The sequence below is a fragment of the Pezoporus wallicus genome, unplaced genomic scaffold, assembly GCF_028554395.1.
Source record: "Pezoporus wallicus isolate ANWC-B61680 ecotype Strahan unplaced genomic scaffold, APGP_CSIRO_Pwel_v1 contig_5785, whole genome shotgun sequence".
NCBI lineage: Eukaryota > Metazoa > Chordata > Aves > Psittaciformes > Psittacidae > Pezoporus > Pezoporus wallicus.
Window position 1 is genome coordinate 6,443,768 of NW_026641150.1, and position 20,409 is coordinate 6,464,176.

At 37.6% G+C, this 20,409-nt stretch overlaps 1 protein-coding gene and 1 non-coding gene across 2 annotated transcripts in view; one reads left to right on the plus strand and one right to left on the minus strand.

Annotated features, from left to right (window-relative positions):
• Positions 1–20,409, plus strand: part of TSGA10 (testis specific 10) — a 32,803-nt gene that overhangs the window by 693 nt on the left and 11,701 nt on the right. Inside the window, exons 2-13 of the mRNA XM_057422321.1 lie at positions 1,509–1,718; positions 2,396–2,461; positions 3,744–3,944; positions 4,415–4,570; positions 4,899–5,072; positions 5,240–5,317; positions 7,765–7,916; positions 9,138–9,253; positions 16,220–16,374; positions 17,559–17,614; positions 17,836–18,004; positions 20,167–20,277. Coding sequence (XP_057278304.1) covers positions 1,509–1,718; positions 2,396–2,461; positions 3,744–3,944; positions 4,415–4,570; positions 4,899–5,072; positions 5,240–5,317; positions 7,765–7,916; positions 9,138–9,253; positions 16,220–16,374; positions 17,559–17,614; positions 17,836–18,004; positions 20,167–20,277 — 1,644 coding nt within the window. The remainder of the gene's footprint in view (positions 1–1,508; positions 1,719–2,395; positions 2,462–3,743; positions 3,945–4,414; positions 4,571–4,898; positions 5,073–5,239; positions 5,318–7,764; positions 7,917–9,137; positions 9,254–16,219; positions 16,375–17,558; positions 17,615–17,835; positions 18,005–20,166; positions 20,278–20,409) is intronic.
• TRNAS-GCU (transfer RNA serine (anticodon GCU)) lies at positions 13,623–13,704 on the minus strand. The gene has a single exon. It is a non-coding gene; the product is annotated as a tRNA-Ser (tRNA).

Below are 20,409 nucleotides of genomic sequence, written 5' to 3' on the forward strand. Positions count from 1 at the left end.
CTTTTCTGGAAGGACTAGGGAAGTGTAAGAGAAGACTGGGGGTGGGGAAATCATAGAATAAGGGAAAAGACCCTTAAGGTATGATGCAGGTTGGCTGTGTGGAGGAACAAACCCACTTTTGGTGTAGTCAGTTACTTGAGGGTATAGATGTGACTGGGGCTTCAATTTTGTCATTTTAAGTAATGTTTGTACATTCAGGTTCAGAGTGGGATTTACCCTCCCTGTCCTTCATTAGTGCTTCTCTTCCCACTTTGTAAAACAGGTATCCTTGAGAACTTTCTTCAGTAATATCAAGATGGTATTCTCCCCAGATTTTATAACTTCATAGAAGTGTAGGAATCACAAACCATGGATGTACAGATGCTGTCTCTAGAGCATTTTGTGGGTGGTTTCTGTGGTGTGTGTTTTTGCTTGTTTGTTTTAAACTACTTTTCCACGCAACCACTCCATAATTATGTTTTTTTGGGTTATAACTGTGCTTTCTTATTAATTCAATAGCATTAGCTGGATCGGGCTTGATGAAACATAAAACCAAAATGACAATGAAAATAAATTCGTAATTTTTTCATTGACTTTCCTGATATATTTGTATATGCATTGAATAGAAGAAGTGGCAAAAATAACTACTGCAGAATGTCACAGGACAGAGCCCATCCAGAAAGCTTTCTGTCACAAAGCTGCTTTCAGGACTTCCTAGATAATTCAGAATGTACTTCTGTGCAATGCTAGTAGTACTTGAGAAAAACTCTCTGACTATTAGAATCAAAGTGAACCTCACAGAATTCAGTATTCCGCTATATTGATTTCTCATGCATTACAGGATCAGCCTGTGGAAGCAGTGGAGTTTCTGTATGGCACTGTATCCCTGTCTCAGTCAGGTTGGGATTTTAGAAATCTGAGGTCTCAGAACATTGAAACGCTGCAGGAGGCAGTAACACTCCTGCAGACTGAGGTGTTACAGCAAGTTGATGGTGCCAAAATTGTTGGCAACTTCTGGTTCCTTACAAAAAGGCCATGTAATAGTTTCCTAAAAACCAACATTGTTTCAGGGAAATGACTAATCTTATCTTGATTAATCAATGAATTTGCATTAATAATTGATTTGATACATTTCTGATGGCCTTTCTGAAGCTTATGGAAAGCATACCAGCACAACTCAAGTAGGAGGATTGAAGGGCATTCCTAGGACCTAACAGAACCATAGTGAGTAGGTGTTGGAAACTTTAGACCTGGCCTGGAGAGACATTTCCTCTCACAGTGCTGTGGGAGAATAACTGCAGTGGCAGGCAAGCTTGAAATAATTTTAGCATAAGCATTAAAGATCAGATTCTGCATTGTCCATACACTTCCAGATTAATCTGTTCAAAATGGTGCTAGTAGTGTGCATATTCTTCATTTGTGAATAATATATACTGATTTTTTTTTGTTAAGTGTAAATTACGTATGAAATAGTCCTTGCAAATCCTTGAAGATTAATTAAAATTCTTTCTTCCTCCTTGTCCTCATAGATTGAAGATCTGAAGAAGATAAACTATGAGCTAAGGCAACGTGTCCTACAACTTCTCGATACAAAGCAAGCGGTGGGAAGTCAAGTGGATAGGTTCACCTGTAAAAATGATCACCTGTGTAAAGAACTGGCTGTAATTGGCAAACTGTCTGAGCAGCTGGAAAAAGAATTGCTATTGAATACTTCTGATAAGGAGCTTAAGGAAGCAAAGGTGGCTACTTGTTAGAATTAATATTGTGCAATGATATTTTAATGTTTGTTGCTAATATTATAGGGAACTGTTCTGTTTTGTTTACCTTTTGGGCTGAATTTCTAGCTTTCATCTCTGTGTTGAAATATATTTGCTGGAATGAAGGAAGAGTGGGTGGGTTCTGGCATTTTTGGTATTTTTTAAGTTCAATGATTAAAATCATGCAGTTGGAAAGAATGTAATTTCAGTGAAAAATGTTTTTGATTTCACAGGAAAATGGCATTCTGTGCACATTGAATTATGTGATGCAGTAGTGGTCAAATGGGAGAAAGCATATTCTTTGCCATTAGTGTAACTACATCCTTATTTCTTTAGCCCATGAACTGTCCCTGGTTTTGGCAGTTTCCCTGCAAGACAGTCCTGGGAATAAGTATCCCATGCTTCTTTTTCCATTCACTCACCTGAGAGTAATTCAACTGTTACTGTTTCTACTCATCCTGAACTGCAACTTTTAACTGGTTGCCTTCTAGATTAGGTTTATTTTTACTAAACAGTATGTTTTCAGGCTAGTCAAACTAAAAAACATGTAAAAAATGCTCTTTTGAACTAGAACAGTTGAGGTAAAATGCTGGATTTGCACTAACAATTATACAAAATCAGTGCGTCTCTTGCTCTCGATTTTTTTTTTTTTATGGTAGATTCAAATTCAGAACCAGCAGAAGACAATAAAGAAGCTGGAACACTCAGCAAAACCACTAAAATCTGTGAGTTAAGCATGTATCTATATATGTAACTATGAAATCAGATCACTTCCACGTGAAATTAATACTTGTACGAGTGAATTTCACTTTGTTTTCACTGATAATTTACAAGTTATAGAATAGATAAATATATCCGTTATCATTTGTAATTTGCTGTCTCTAGCTGGATAGGAATCTTTCTGGTTTGCAACTAGCCGGTAATGATTCTGCTTTTGAGATTCTTCGTAATTTTTTTCACAAAATCGCATACAACTGTTTTGAATACCTTGTAAATCACTTGCAAAACAGAAGTAACATTTTGATATGTATACAATGTCATAATTGTAAAAATATTGTAAAATTGTAAAAATATTTGACATTTACAGTGGTAAATCTAATTTAAATTAACATTTGGATTTATTAAGTGGACTCATTCACTTGCTATAGATGGATGGGGAATTTTTTTATGTGTTCAAGGTAATAATTTCTTGAGGTAATTTAATGTGGCATATGCCATAATCCTGCAAAGAATCCCCTATCAAAAAAAACCACTCTGATTCTGTAGAGTTTACTGTTCAGTTACCCTGGAAAGATTTCAGTCCTTCAGCCAGAAAATTTGGGATTTGACAGCTAGATTGACAGATTTAGGTGATTAATTTCTAACTTTTCAGGGATTTGAAGGCATACTTCTGCATGTGTCTTAATAAAAATACATTTGCAGAGTTTGGTACTCTCTAGGTGCTTAAACTCCCATGATTCAGGTACTTCCAACAGATAGATTGTAACAGAGAGGGATTGGGTGTGCAGTCTTGAACTTGGGAATTCCAACTCATCCTCAAAATTTGTTTTAGGCCCCTACATGATTTCCTGTATTTCAGCTATACTTATTTGCACATTGCTTTATTTTCATTTCAGAAATTCACCTTCCATGGATCTTAAGCAAACATAGCAGCCTAATGTCTTTCATATTTAAAAATTCATTAAATATTCCAGTGCAAATCTTAATTGCCCTCCTTATTTTTGAACAGATATTTTCCAAGTTAATTAACATTCAGCTTTTATGTCCTTTTCTGTCCTGTTAGATCCATTCTAAAAGGACATTCAGGTATATTCTGCAGTATAATAAAAAAGAGAAAATAGAGACATTCAGAAATTACTTTAAAGTATTAAATGGATATTTATTTTAATTAGATATCTGCTTTATCTTTATTTTGAAGAGTATGTTTATCCATTTTATATTGAAGTATCATCCATTAACAAAGTTCTGTTTCAGTGAATGAATTCTCTCATTTTTTTGCACTTGCAGGTTATTTTACAAACAGAAGCTGAAATGAAGCAAGGGAGGTCACCTTCAAAACTGGATGCCTTTATTAAGACACTGGAAGAGGACAGAGATTACTATAAAAATGAGAATGAGAATTTGCTGAAGATATTTAGGAGCACACTTGCAAGTCCTAAGCGAACCAATACTTGTGGCAGCATCCTAAAAAAAAATTCATCCATCCAGGTGAGCTTGGGAAAACACTTTGAAAAGGGAGGAATGCATTTTTAGAATGTTGGTTTATCTTGTGCTAAAATACTAAAGCTATAATTAGCAGGAAGAAAAACTAATTGATTATAAAGGGAAGGATGCCTAAGGTGGGAACGGGCCAATAATGCGAACTTCTGCTTTATACTGCCTGCATGTGTATCACTTTAAATGGTTCCTCACAAGTGCTTACAATTTAAGTAATTGTTAACATGATTGTCAGTACCATTAGTGATAGATAGTTGCTGCTCAAACTAAATGTGGATTTTAGAAAATGGTATGTATATCTGGTCTCTAATACTAAGAAACATATATGTAGTCTTGACTATCTAGAAGGTACTAGGTTGGAGTCTTATTAAATCTTTAATAGAAATTTCCAAAACAGATATAATAAGAAATCATATCAAGTTTTGTTTCTCTACTTTATCCTTATATCGTCGTATTTTAAGGGAGTGACCTTTGCTCCAGACGTTTTGAAAATACTGAGAGAACATGAAGAGCTTAAGTCAACCCAGAAAAAATATGAGCGCCATATAGCAGAAATTCAGGGTAACCTCAACGTTTTAACAGCTGAGAGAGACAAAATGGTCAATCTTTATGAACAGGTAATTTAATTTATCTTTGTATGATTAATTAAAGTAACTCACAGTCATGTGCAAGAAAAAAATGGTCTTTTTTCACATTAAAAAAAAAAGCAAAGCGTTTGTTAAAAAAGTAGAAAAAAGCTATGGAAATTCTGTGATTTGTATGTGTCAGATAAACACAAGTTTGTAAGTGCTGTCCTGAGTTGATAATGCTTTTCTGAATCAAAGAATATGCGCACAAATCATTACTTTGATATTGTACAGTTTCTGTGAAGCTCTGCCCTATGCCACAGTAATATACTACATTATCTAGTCCATATTTCTGTTATGTTGCTGTTTTTAAAAACAGGCACAGCAAGAGATTTCCCGACTTCGTCAGGAAGTTATCAAGTGCCCAGGGAGTCCTAAAGCTACTGTGACAGCTCAAGCTATGTTAAGACAAGTGGAGATGGAAAGGGATACAGTACTGTCAGATTTTCGAAGGATGACTACAGAACGTGATAGCCTCAGGGAGCAGTTAAAGGTTTGATTCCAGTCTCCCCAACCCTGGTTATTTTAACCAGTAGTGAAAACTACTTAGTAGTGTAATTAAAGTTGGTAAAGACTTCTAGTCCTGAGAGTTAATTGTGTTACATGTCTGTGGTGAGTTTAGACTTGTTCTTTATGTGGTTTTGTTGTTATTTGATACAGATTTCCCAAGAGACTGTGTTTAATGAAAAGGCTCGTTTGGAACAGAGAATTGAAGAGCTAGAAGCTACTATTCAAAATGTAAGAGAAAATTATTTATGGAACTATAAACGTAATACAGACGATAATCATGGTTAATCCTGCAGGACCAGCCTGATTGTTTTCTATCAGGAAACAATAGGCTGAGAGCAGTGGATGTTCTTCATCAAGACTCTTGACACTGTTACCTACAGTGTTCTTTATCCAGGTTAGGATGTTAAGGTCTGGATGGATGGGGAAAAAACTTGATTGGATGGTCAGTTTTGTGAGGTAGAAGTTAATTTGGCCTGGAGACTGTTAACATGGAGCACCACAGGGGTTCTGAGGCCTGTCCTGTTAAACATCTTTATCAGTGACTTGAAGCATGCAACAGAATGCATGCTCATAAGGTTTGCAAATAACACCATTAGGGAAAACTGTTGATACACTCTAGAGCAGGGCAGTCATCCACAGGGACCAAGACAGATAGGAAAAATGGAAAACAGGAACCTTTGAAGTCCAACAATGATGAATGCCAGCTTCTGAATTTGGGAAGACCCAGTGGCACCAATACAGGTTGGGGACCAATGGATGTGGGAGCAGCTCTGCTGGAAAGCAAGCTATATATCAGCCAGCAATATGCTGTGGTGGCAAAGGTAGCCAAGAGTGTGCTAGGCTGTGTGAACAGGATGCAGCCAGTAGCTTGAGGGAAATGATTATCCTCATTTATTGAGCACTCATTAGACCACATCTGGAATATACCACATCCAGTTTTGCCACCACTGTACAAGAAACACAGTGCCAAAATGGAGTGAGTTTAATGGAGGGCTCCCACAGTAGTTGCGACTGGGACACTTTCCATATGAGAGGAGTTTCCAGCATTAGAGGTGGCTTAAGGATCTAAGTCCTAACCTGCTAGTAATAATTGAGAAGTCGCAAGTGGGCTTTTCACACCAGTGCATGGTGGAAGGATAAGAGCAACAATGGTCGTCAGTTGAAACAACAAGGGTTCAGGCTGGATAAGGAAAAGCCTTTTTCTCATGAGGACAGTCAAGCAGTTCCCAACCTTGAAGATGTTCAAGACTGGACTGGACAAAGCCCTGAATCAACCTGACCTCAGAGCTGGCCCTGCTTTAAGCAAGAGTTTACACTAGAGACCTCTTGGAGTTCATTCCAGTGTGTATTATCTATGATTGCATGCTGTAAAGCCTGATGCTCCAAAACCAAATATAATTGTACTGTTCTGGCAAGTCCTATTTAATATGGCTTAAATTATTTGTGTGTGCAATTGTTTGCTAATGTATGGTGCCAAAACAGAAAATCAAAACATTAATTAATATAATCTTAAATACATCTACAGTCTTGATAGAACTTGTTTTTTTTAAATAGGTTAACATTGTTTTCTGTTGTGTATCTTTCTTCTAGATTTTCTGGTTATAAGTTCTGGTTAATTCTCCTCTTCAGCCTTTTAAATCCTACAAAGCTATTAAGTATAGTTCCAAGGATTATAATATTAAACTGAGTGCATCTGCAATGAAGAATGCACTGTAGGTTTAAATAGCTCTGGGTACTCCAAGTAGCAAATTAGCTTCAATCACATGTTTGACATATGTTATATAGTGAAAATTGGTAATAGTCCTGGTTTAGGTATGTCGTCTTATTTCTTCAGTTCATTTGGTGCCCTTTGAGGGCAATACATCAATATAAAATTTATGGCACTAGTATTGAAAAAGTTACTATGTACCAGAGGCTTACTCACTTGCTCTTTAGAAGTCTGGCTTCTGAATATAGTAACACAGAAATTTGTACTGAAAGAATCAGTAAATGAGGAGAGGGATGAGGTGAGAATTTTTTACCTTTAAAGAGCTGTTTCAAATAATTTAGAAAGGACAGTTGAGTGGTGTTAAGTGTGAGCATTTTAATAAACACGTCTTTCTTTGAAGTGTAGATTTGAAAGTAGTTTTCCTGGAGTCTGTGCGAGCGATTTTGAACCTGTTCTTTTTTCAAGGCACAGACCTAAAGGCTTCATGGTGGCAACTTGGTGATACAGTGCTTTATGCAAATGTTTTACAGTGATTTCTCTATGCATATCTGTATCTATAACTTAGTAGAGGCCTAAAGTCATCCCAAACTGGGATTTCTCCCTTCATACACTCATAATAATGATCTTTGTAAGTTATTGTGCACTGAAAACTTTCAGTATTGATCAATACCAAATATTTTTGCCCTTGGGGATAATTACCCATCTAAAATTTACATTAATGAATGAAAATTTTCCCAGAGATCTGAAAGACCAGGAATTGATTGTCCTTCCAAGTAAGTGAAAATCATATTTCATCTCTTTGCCAGCTACCTTCAGTAGACTTGGAGTCAGCCCCGAGTAAATGAGATACTTGGATATTTGTTCTTCAGTAAAAGATTTGTGCTAAAAACAGTAGAATTTGAATCAACGGGAGAATTTCTGTATAAATCATCTTTTTCCATCTTTTACTGTTTAATTACATTTATAGTTAGAGAGTGAACGGTTAGAACAGGTGTCCAAAGTGGTGCTAATGAAAGACACCATTGATTCTCTGGAAACTGAGACCAAAAGATTGGCAAGAAAAGCATTGGACTCTGAAGCTGAGCTGAGTCGACGGGAAGCTGAATATGTTTCACTTAAGTAAGTCAGTGTATTTAATTGCATTAGTTTGTTGATTAACGTCAGCCTATGTTCATTTGTTTTCATAACTGTTGTATAGCTCAAAGGCAAAGGAATTTATGATAGTTGTTCTTATGAGCCATCCTTCTTTTTAGAATAAAATTGGTTTCCTAGTTGCTTATTTATATGTAAATGTTCTCAGCTTGTTGATATTATGATATGCTGAAAACCATCTTCAGGGAAAAAGTAAAATTCACTCCAAGAGTTAGGAGCTTTCTATTAGAAGCTGCAGAGATTGATGTTTTTTCGTAAATTATGACTTTTTTTCTCTAATTTTTTATTATTTTTTATGAAAGCAAACACATAAAATAATGAGTGTCATGTATAGTTAGTTTCAAACATCCTTTTCTTATTCTTGGAGCTTTTTCATGAGAGGAAATAAAACTGAAGCCTTGTATAAAGTTCATAGCCTGCTGCTCAACTGGAGTTCCTAACCATGTTCAGAAGCATGTAGCTGGGACTAAGTTGAAGCTGTTAGGGATTAAAGCACAAGTCAGTGATAAATCAAAGTCAGATCTTGAACAAGTGCAAGATAAAAAAGGATAATGTACTGACTGGAAGGAAAGATCAATCACGTATGAAGTTTGTGCAGAGAGGTATGAGGGACTAGATCACAGACTGAACTAGGCCACAGAGTGAACAGACTGCAAGAGAAGATACTGTGACTTTTTCCTCTTGTATTTCCAGAAATACAATTTAGTTAGGCAAACACTCTCTTAAACCTATGTGTCCTTAAAAGTGACTGGTGTAGTCAACACCAGTTGGGTGTTGTAGGATTTTTATTTTTTTTTTTTTGCTGGATTTTAATTGGTGGTAATACTGGGTGCTAGAATCATTAATATTGCTACATGATTTAAACAGATGACTTGGGTATAACTTGAAATAGGTCAGACCTTCCAATGTATGTCCCAAATGAGGGTTTTTATTTTCATAATTTTTGAGAAGTTCTCAACACTTGTTGTAAATAATACTTCGTACTTTTCTGTGATTCTTTATAAGAGTATTCAGACTGTAATATGCATAAATTAAGGTTAACATTAATAAAATATCCCAAGTAGTCTAAAACATACAGAAAAATGTTGCTTTTTCTTAACCTTTACAAGTTTATTGACATTTCAGAATGGAAAAAATATTAATATGTAAATGTCTGAATTCTCCTGTTTAATGCTTCTGCTTTTCCAGTTTATCAAATGAAAAGACAGAACAGAGTCTTTCAGAGGCTCAGCAAAGCCTTGTTAAGAAAAAATATGAACTGCAAGTTGCTCAAGGGAAAATTACACTTCTGGATGAAAAAATTGGTGAGTGCAAATAAATACATTTTTGCCAGTTTTCACATTCCAAAGGCAAAGCATTAGTTTTCTTTTATTATTGGAAGAATTTTGCATTTTGAAATTATGTAACCAAGCTCTTGCAAGTAAGCTTCAGTGACAATGCATTTTGTCAGTGAAAGATGCATGTTGGTATATGGGCATATCATTTTGATTTATGATCCACTAAGGAGGTGGTAGCACCTCTCAGCACCATAAGATAATGATAATGGAATCAAGAAAACATCATTTTTAGTATATGTCTGATATTGTATGTTGCATGTTTTTTATATTATGGGAGTAAAGGAGGTGGATACATGAATTATCATTCCTGTAATGCCAGGGAATATGTTCTTACTTCCGAAATAACAATGGTATTGTGTTAAAAGTCTTTTATTATTTTCTGTACATGTAGTTCACATTATTTTTCTGAAATGCAGTGCTGAATTTGTGAAGGGAAAGCAAAGCTAAGCTATAGCTAATTACAGCTAATGTTAGAGCTGACTGATGCTATTAAATATCTTGGGTTTTGTTAATTACAAATTTCAAACTCAAGTTATTTGAATTTAAATATTTTGTTTGGGATGAACATTCCACTCAAAGTGAACTTATTTGTGGGTTTTTTTAGTGTTTTGGTTAAGGTGTTTAAGCCAGTCCTGAGAAGGCTAGAGGCAAGGATGTTTTGTCCACATTATTTTGTTTTAAAAGTCCTATACTTCTATCCCGATAGTGGTTCAGTAACGTAGGGATGTAGTGTTTGATAGGCATGTCAGTCTATGTCTCATTGCATGCATCTGAGTTTGGGTGTATTTTAAGCCTAAAAAAGAATTAAAACATCAGTTCATTAAAGCTGAATAGAGACTTTTTAGATTTCATCACCTGAGGTCTCACATAATCTGTCTGAAGCATGTTCTAATCTAGATTCGTTAGCATTTTTCATTACTGTGAGGCAAGTCCAGGCAAAGAATCTTGAAATTAATGGAGACTGTATTATGCAGTTATCCTGTGACTACAGGAGTAACAGTGGAAGATGCTGAAGGAGTGGAACTACAGTGTAGGTGTGGGGAGAGAATGTACTGAGAAAAGAAAGTGAGGAGGTTTCAACTGCAGTATAAGTAAGGAGAGGATATGGAGATTAAAATTTGGATAGGGCCGCATAATCATAGAATCATAGAATAGTTAGGGTTGGAAAGGACCTTAAGATCATCTAGTTCCAACCCCCCTGCCATGGGCAGGGACACCTCACACTAAACCATCACACCCAAGGCTTTGTCCAACCTGGCCTTGAACACTGCCAGGGATGGAGCATTCACAACCTCCCTGGGCAACCCATTCCAGTGCCTCACCACCCTAACAGGAAAGAATTTCCTCCTTATATCCAATCTAAACTTCCCGTTTAAGTTTTAACGCGTTACCCCTTGTCCTATCACTACAGTCTCTAATGAAGAGTCCATCCCCAGCATCCCTATAGACCCCCTTCAGATACTGGATGGCTGCTATGAGGTCTCCACACAGCCTTCTCTTCTCCAGGCTGAACAGCCCCAACTTCCTCAGCCTGTCTTCATACAGGAGGTGCTCCAGTCCCCTGATCATCCTCATGGCCCTTCTCTGGACTTGTTCCAACAGTTCCATATCCTTTTTATGTTGAGGACACCAGAACTGCACACAATACTTCAGGTGAGGTCTCACAAGAGCAGAGTAGAGGGGCAGGATCACCTCCTTTGACCTGCTGGTCACGCTCCTTTTGATGCAGCCCAGGATACAGTTGGCTTTCTGGGCTGCAGGCACACACTGAAGCTCGCCCATGTTCATTTTCTCATCGACCAGCACCCCCAAGTCCTTCTCCTCAGGGCTGCTCTGAATCTCTTTTCTGCCCAACCTGTAGCTGCACCTGGGATTGCTCTGACCCAGGTGTAGGACCTTGCACCTGGCATGGTTAAACTTCATGAGGTTGGCATCAGCCCACCTCACAAGCATGTCAAGGTCCCTCTGGATGGCATTCCTTCCCTCCAGCGTATCAGCCGAACCACACAGCTTGATGTCATCGGCAAACTTGCTGAGGGCACACTCAATCCCACTGTCCATGTCAGCGACAAAGATGTTGAACAGCACTGGTCCCAACACCCATCCCTGAGGGACACCACTCGTTACTGGTCTCCAGGTGGACATTGAGCCATTGACCACAACTCTTTGTGTGTGGCCATCCAGCCAGTTCTTTATCCACCGAGTGGTCCATCCATCAAATTGATGTCTCTCCAATTTAGAGACAAGGATGCCATGTGGGACAGTGTCGAACGCTTTACACAAGTCCAGGTAGATGACATCAACTGCTCTACCCCTGTTCATCAGTTCTGTAGCCCCATCACAGAAGGCCACCAAATTGGTCAGGCAGGATTTCCCCTTAGTGAAGCCATGCTGGCTGTCACCAAGCACCTTGTTGATTTTCATGTGCCTTAGCATGCCATCCAGGAAAATCTGCGCCAAGATTTTGCCAGGCAATTCTAGTGAAATAGGTAGGTGAAGTGAAGTTAAAGAGCCAGGAGACAAGTGAAGAATAGGGATATTGGATTGTCCTGGACTGAACCCAGGACACAGGTAGACAGGAATTTGCAGCAAGGAAGTTTGGTTGCCCTAAGAGACTGTAAGTATGAAACAGTGAGACTGGAAGTTAGTAAATTGAAAAACAGAGTGTAGATGTGGCACCAGGGAAAGCTGGGGCAATGCGGGAAGTCAGAGACTGCAAATTAATGAAGTGAGGGGAAGGAGTGAAGAAGGATCAGAGACATCCAGTAAGGAGAGCTAATATGAAGTGTGTAGAGAGACTGGAAAGATTTTCGCAGTTGGATGACTAATTCAGAGATTTTGGGTAGGACTTGGAGCTATGAACACAAAGTGTGATTAGAACTTGTGGGCAGAATACACACAGACTATGTAGGACTTGAACAATACAAAATATTTAGAACTTGAACAATAATGCTGAAAGCAGGAGAAAGATTGGAAGAAAAAGGAGATTGAGATGGAAAACACGGTTTTAGGAGTCCTGTATTAGTAGGGAAGGAGTTTAGGATTAGAAACCTTAAGACTTAGGGCTGTCCAAAATGAAGATAAAGCATGAGCAGCTAATAATATCTTCTTGGATAGGTAGAATTGGAAAAGATGGTTCTAAGATGGAAAGAAATTGTGTGTGTCTACTAGAGAACATTCTCCCATTTTGGACTCTTGAATGGAACTAGGGATTTCCAAGTCCTGTGTCACCTTCTTTTGTCAGCAAATTAATGTGTACAGCAGTATAGTCCCCCCATGGTTGTCTTCTATGTGACACGTAATAGGAATCCAAATTATGCTTTTTGTTTTTCACACATGTAACTTATTTCCGAGACAAACACTAAGAAGTTTGGAGTGTGAATCTTACGGTTGTCTGTACTACTTAATAAATAAACCAAAATTTGGGTGTTTGGTTGTTTGTTTTTAACTTATGGTACTGTTTTTAATTACGCTATCATGTGGTATTTTTCTATAGGAGCCTTTGCACCAACTTTTGCAGAATTTTGTAGGGAGTAAATCAGTGTTGTCTAGTGAAGCAAGCTTGTCTGTCAGATCTTCTCCTTAGCTGAGAATACAGTGAATAAAACAGGTAATTGCAGAAAGAGAAAGCACATACTGTTTAAACTGTTAAATACTACAATGCAGTATTTAATGATATTGCTGTCTATACATTAGAATTTTGGGGTGATGCACATTCAGCTTTTCAGAATTGCTCACTAACTATGTATATGACCTATTTTCGGAGTGCCTGATTTGATACTTTGGTTATTCATTTTCAGGAATGCTGAGCACTCACAGCTGTGACAGCAGTCCATAGTTGTGGTTTTTTGAAATGTAATACTTTCTATCCTGAAAGTGTTGGTCACAGTTTGGGCATCCAAAATAGTCATAGTGCTTTCAATTGATCTTAGAGCCTGCATTGCTCTTCTGTAAAATGGTGATAACACACCTGTCCTGGATTCAGCAGATGCAGTCATTTTTCTCCTTCTTAGTAGCTGGTGCTGTGATGTGGTTTTGACTCTCAGCCTGAAAACAATGCTGATAACACCGATGTTCTTAGTTGTTGCTCAGTAATGTTTACTCTGACCAAGGACTTTCTGAGTCTCATGCTCTACCAGGGAGGAGGGCAAGCCGGGAGGAAGCAGAGATGGGACACCTGACCCAAACTAGCCAAAGAGATAATCCATACCACAGCACATCATGTCCAGTAAAGAATGGCAGACTGCCACATGCAGCACCTCACTTGGATGTGTCTGTAGTCTTGGAAGCTTGACTACCCTACGTTCTCCTACAACTGGACTTTGAGCTTGTTTGGCGATGAGGATGGGATACGAACCCATACAGGCAGAGCACAATGGATTAGCAGTCCATCGCCTTCACCACTCAGCCACCTCGTCCCAGTATATAAACTGGGGCAGTTACCCGGAAGGGCTAGATCACTGCTCACGTCGGGCTGGGTATCGGTTGGCGGGTGGTGGGCAGTTGTATTCTCTTCCCTTGTTATTTCCCTTATCATTATTACTGTTGGTGGTAGCAGCAGTGATTTGTGTTATACCTTAGTTAGTGGACTGTTCTTATCTCAACCCATGGGAGTTACATTTTTTTGATTCTCCTCCCTATCCCTCCAGGAGCGGGGGAAGGAAAGGGGTAATGAGCGAGCAGCTGTGTGGTTCTGGGTTGGTGGCTGGGCTTAAACCATGACAACACCCTTGCTTAGAATCACAGAATAGTTGAGGTTGGGAAGGCACTTCTGAAGGTCACCTTGTCTAACCTCCCTTTACAAGCCCGGCCACCTACAGCCAGTTGCTCCTGTCCAGATGACTTTTGAATATCTCCAAGGAAGGAGACTCCATAACCTCCCTGGGCAACCTGTTCCAGTGCTTGGTCAACCTCAGAGATAAAAATAAAGTGTTTCCTAATATTCAGAGGGAACCTCCTGTGTTCTGGTTTGTGCCCATTGCTTATGCAATGAGTCACTGAGCTGAAAAGAGCCTAGCTCTGCTCTGTTTGCACTCTCCTGTCAGATATTTATGTATAAGACCTCCCTCCTAAGCCTTCTCCAGGCTAACCACTTCCAGCTGTCTCAGGTTTTCCTCATAAGCAAGATGCTCCAGTCCCTCGTTCATCTTTATGGTCCTTTGCTGGACTCTCTCCAGTATGTCCATGTTGTGCTGGGGAGACCAGAGCTGGAACCATCACTCCAGATGTATCTCACCGAGCTGAGTACAGATACTACCTTGACCAACTGGTAATACTTTCCCTAATGGAGCACAGGATACTATTCATCTTATTTGCACCCAGGGCACATTGGTGGCTCATGTTCAATTTGGTGTCCACCAGGACTCCCAGGTTTCCTGCCAAGCTGCTGTCCAGCTGGGTGGCCCCCAGTGTGTAGTGGTGCCTGGGGTTGTTTCCTCCCCAGGTGCAGGATTTTGCACTTCCCTTTTTGAACTTTGATACTCCTGTCATCCTGTTTCTCCAGCATGTCAAGGTCCCTCTGGATGGCAGTATGACCCTTCAGTGTATCAGCCACTCATCACAATTTTCTGTCATCAGCAAAATTCCTGATGGTACTCTCTGTCCCATCATCGAGATCATCAATGAAGATGTAAAACAGGACTGGACCCAGCATTAACACCTGGGGCATACCACTAGTGACCACCTGCCAACTAGGCTTTGTGCCACTGATAACCAACCTCTGGGCCTGGCTGTTCAGGTAGTTTTGAATCCACCTCACTGTCTCCTCATACAGCCCATATGTCAACAGCTCATCTCTGAGTATCTTATGGGAGTGTCAGAAGTCCTACTGAACTCAAGGTAGACAACATCCACTGCCCTCCCTTCATCTGCTAGGCCAGTCATTTCATCACAGAAATTTGTCAATTGATCTCTTCTGCTGGGTGAAGCCATGCTGACTACTACTGATGATTTTCTTGTCTTTAATGTGCCTGGAAGTGGTTTCCAGGATTAGCTGCTCTATCAGAATTTTCTTTAGAGCTAGGTTTGAACACTGTCTTCTTAGCAGGTTCCAGAGCCATACATCCAAAAATACAAGGTGGAAATTTGAGTGCATTTCATCTTGTGTTTTGAAACACGAAAAGCTTCTGTGGAAAAAATAGAATGTGAATATATGCTATGATGTACCTGAAAGGCTGAGCTACAGATCATTTTACTTCTGATGTTTTATCTCCTGGAAGTGGTTAACAAGTATCATTCAATGAGCCTGATTACACTGATATTTAAAAAGTAATTTGCAGCCTGCATGATTTTTATAAGATGTAAGGTTCACGGTAAGAAGGGTTTCAGTAGTTCTCCTCTGTGAATGCAATGCATGTAGATCAAATAAGGATTGATTCTCTAACCATTTAAAGGTAAATGTAGTGTGTAACACCTTATTAGCTGGATGAAGACAGGGAGAGACATCTTTTGGAATTGATTTTGTAATGAGTAGATTGCTTTTTTCATTATTATCTTTCCAATTTTAAGTGGTGTTAAAACTTATAATTGCATTACTCTCACTTTTACATGAAGTTTGTATGAATAAAAATATTATTTAAGAAAAAACTAGCTAATATCAGGATATCAATCTCACTTCATCAGTCTGTATGCTGTAGTCTGCATATTGCTTCTGTCTTATAGTAATTCTGTTTAAGCCTTTACTATTATAATATCCAAGAAAGTTACTTTTAATGACCTAAAAATTTGCTGGTTAGATAGATGATTTTTTTTTTTTTGAGCCAAGTAATTTAATATCAGTTGGATTACTTGTGTATTTTTAAAAGGTACATGCTTCAGTGTTTTCTTGAAGGGGAGATATTGCCATGGTCTTTTATACTTTAGAAGTGTACCAAAAGAATTTTTATTTCAAATGGGTTGAATTAATACAAACGAGATCTTTCTGATTGTTTCCAGATAACTTTTCAAGACAAAGTCTTGTACAACAAGAAGAGATCTGTGCTTTGAAAGGAACAGTTGCGCAACTCACTAAAGAGAAGGCATCTTTGCAAGGCTGTGTGGAAGAAGGAAGAAAAAAGATTGCTACTTTTGAGGAAAGCCTGGCAACTAAAGTATGTTCTAACATGTAAACAGTCACAAAAAGTAAATGGGTAAAGGATCTGTTGAGTCATCACACTTATATTGTCATCTACAACAGTGCTCAGTGCTGACCTAGTTCTGCTCCAGTTTCAAGACAATAAAACTTACATTGACTTCAACAGCAGTAGGTTTGAGCAGTGTTGGTCATCTCATATTTGGTGTTTTGCATGGTTTATGCTTATCAAGAGAAGAGACTTCAATTACTTTTTTCTGAAGTGGAGAAGAGTAAATTAGCCAATAAATATTTTATCATAAAATTTAGCCTAAATTCATCTTTGGGGTCCACTGATGTTAAATATGCGGGGTGCTAGATAATATTGCCTTTGTTGTCACTGAAGAAGCACCTAAATTACATTCCCTTCACCTTAAGGTATATTGCACAGTGTGATTTCAAACTATGTAATGAAGCTGGTAAGTTCTTAGTTCTGAAACATTATTTTTCACTTCAGCTAAAGTCACCTGGATATTGATTTAGGATAAAATAAAGAAGGTAATTATTAACTGTTTCAATTGTTAACTCAAGAATTGGCACTGATAAAGTCAGAAAAGATATAGCAGGACAGGCTAAAATCATATTTCCATAAGCACTGACTTTGTATTTTTAGAGCTGTAAATTGTGAAATGGTGTCCATTTTAGAGAAGAGATGGCTGTCTCACCTCCCCTGTGTCTTCAGTGGAAGACATTTCCTTAGCCTGTCTATGTTTCTTTTAATATTTGTATCCAAAGGGAAGGGAGTAAGTAATAAACTTTGTGATGGAATTCTTGTTTTATCATTTGCAAACTACCAGAGTTTGGTAGTTTATTCATTGTAGAAAAGTTGTGATAACACATCTAATAGGCAGAAGGCATTATTTAGTTTTGGGAGTGTGAGACAAATGCTACCTTTACAATCACAAAGGATTAAAAAAATTAATTAAGACCATTATACTCTGCAGAAGATAATATTTGTTCCTTTATTTGCCACACTAGATGATTGGAATTTTCAGCTCTAAACAATACATGATGAAACTTAGAAAACCACAGTCCATTTTGCACTAGTTAAATTAATCAGCTAGCTGAATAAAAGGAAATAGAAATAATATTATTTTATATTCTTTTCCATTTTATACTGAGGAGTGGGAAACGTTTTATTTTAATTTTGTATTTCTTTTCAAGGAGAAAATAATTGCAGATTTCAAGATTCTGATTTCTGAGTTGGAGCGTTCCATAAAGTAAGGATGAACTGTAAGACCATTATCAAATTTTGAATAACTTAATAACTCAAAAACTGAATCATAGGATGTGCTAATGTATAAATATTTTTTACTTATTAAAAATTAAAGTGTTACAGCTTTGTTTCATGATTTGCAAACTTAACCAATGGAAGAGCTATCATTTGTATTAGGTTGGGCAGTATTGTCATACCTGAAGGATTTTTTTATTTGCTGTATAGAAAATCTTCTGAAGCACTTTGTATCTGTGAGAAAGATGTTACGACTTTGGATCAACAGCTACAAGAAACCTCCAAAGAACTTGTGCAGGCTAACAAGAACAGAGACTCATTAGCTCAGGAGAATGACAGGTTACAAGAGCATCTTTCTAGCATTAAGCAAGAAAATCAGGTATATTTGTACAGAGAACCCTTGACTAAAAAGGAAAATGGTGCATTTTTAAAGTATTGCATAGAATTGCTGGCCCCTCATCAGAAGTAAATCTGCAAATTAGTTTTTAAACTCATTTATCAAACTCTGATTTCCCCCTTATTGATCGGCTCACTTGTATAATGAGGACCAGCTATTCTTATGGGATGGTTTGGATGTTTATCTGAGGAACAGCTAATTAATGCTTTTTTTGATCTTCAGGTAAAACCAATGTGGCAATTATGACTATTGCTTAGAAGGAAAAGTACTATAAAGAAGGCAGAGAGTATTTCTCATACTGCACTGTCAGTGGCCTAGAGTATTTAAAAGCTTTTGAATTTGACTTGCTAATAATTGAACACAGTATACATTCTAGTAAGATTCAAAACTTTGGCAACAATATTGTATTTAAGTTCCTTTAAAGTGGCTTTTGTATAAAAGATGCTGGAAATATTTGGTTGTATTACATTATCTACTGTGGTACTTATCTGAGTGCAGTTCCTAATGAAAGTAGTTAAAATACTTAAACTGAAGTGCCACCTCATGCACACACAATGCTTATGCATCAGTGTGTTTTCCAATCAGCTAGAGTTTAAGCTTAAATACTTGTAGAAAGTTCATCACTATGTAATGTTCTTTTTTTTCTTTTTTTTCTTCAACTTCTTGCCTTTATTTAGGCTTTCTGATACTCGGTCTTTCTTCTCTGCACTTATTCTACTGCTTAGGATGTCTGGGAAGATACTTTATCCTCCTCTGGCTTTCTGTTCTTTTAGAAGCACCAAACAGTTTTGAAGGAGCAAATTAATTTCACCTGATGTTAGGTATATAAAAATTTTAAGTTATTAAGGCTCCCCTTTAAGTGAAGGAAAGTCCTCCAGAAGGAGATTCGGCCCATCCCATCAGTTTTTAAAGTGATTCATTTTACCTGTCTCCCTTCATTAGAGAGGAAGCATAGCTAACACAGATCAGGTGCCTAATTCTGCACTGCAAATATTAGGTAAGACAACTCTCATTCTAAATAACTATTCTCTCAAACATACTAGTAATTTCTCTTTGGCACCTCTTTGAGTATCCTAGAAAAGTCAAGGTTCATAGTAGCCTTCGCCACCAAAGGTACTGCAGGGAATCACTATTCTTTACTTTCTGTCAGAATCACAGTTGATACTGATGAGGTTGGCTGCTACAAAACACAGCCTCCTGTTGCTTTTACCTAGTTTTGAAAGCTTTGTGGTTTTCTTTGTAATGCCTGGATGCTTTTAGAAGCAGTTAGAAACGAAAAAGTCTTAGCCTCACAGGATCAATTACTTTTTAATAGGCTTGTCTCTATAATATGTATTTGTTCCTCAAGGTGCTTCCATTAATTTAGGTGACACTTGAAGTATTTAAAGCAGCATTCTTGTTTCTTCACTTGGGCTTACTGGAAAAGTTCAGAGACTTCCAGAGTACCTTTCTCAAAAACTGACAGCTTTTTTTTTGCAGCAGGAATAGGGGTTTCTCCATAGCCTTTTCCACACACAACCCCTCCACACCTTCTCCCAGTTCATGCAGTTGAGTGTTCTAGTAATTTTGTAAGGAAGAAAAAGTTTCTGAACAGAGCAGTTCATGACAGCCTTTCTGCAGTTTTTTCCTCTTTCTGTTCTCATTCTCAAGCAATAGTTGTGAGAAATTCTGTCCCTTCTCCTCATACTTGTGCCTTTATTTCTCCCAATTAGGAGATAACCACTTAATTAGGTAATTCATTTTTTTTTTAGCTGTCTTCTGCTTTTTCAGATGTGGGCTTTTGAGAAAAAGTAACATGTAGAAGAGAGGGAGCTGAGTATGAGCCCTGCTCCTTAAATGGGACAAGCTCTTTTGTTACGACCATCTAGCTCCTACATAAACCATCTGTATTTTCCTTTTTGACTGCTACATTCATTTATTGGCATTTTTCTTCTTCTTAAAAAGATTTAGCATTATTTGTAAATCAAAGAAACAAAATATTTTTGACAAATGGAAATTTTGTTTATAGAAATACACATGGTTTAGTTTTTATGTAGCCTTTAAATAATGAGTTAATGAAGCCATAGGCATTAGATATGCACTAATGCTTTTCTTTTTTTAAAGGTACAAACATTATACATTATGAAACAAATCTTTCTTCATAGGTACTGTATAAAAAACTAGCAAAGTACCAAAATGAGCTTGATGATATGAAGTTGAAAGCGCGGGATTTAAACACAGATATTGTCAGGCTGAAGGATGTACTGAAGTCTAAAGTGAGTATATGGATTAATAAAAGCTGTTGTTTTAACTAAAAATAAAAATTTAACAATAACTCCTTGGAAGAATTTGCTTCCTAGCCAAAACTTATTTGCATTCTACTAATATGGATTTATTAAATACATTTT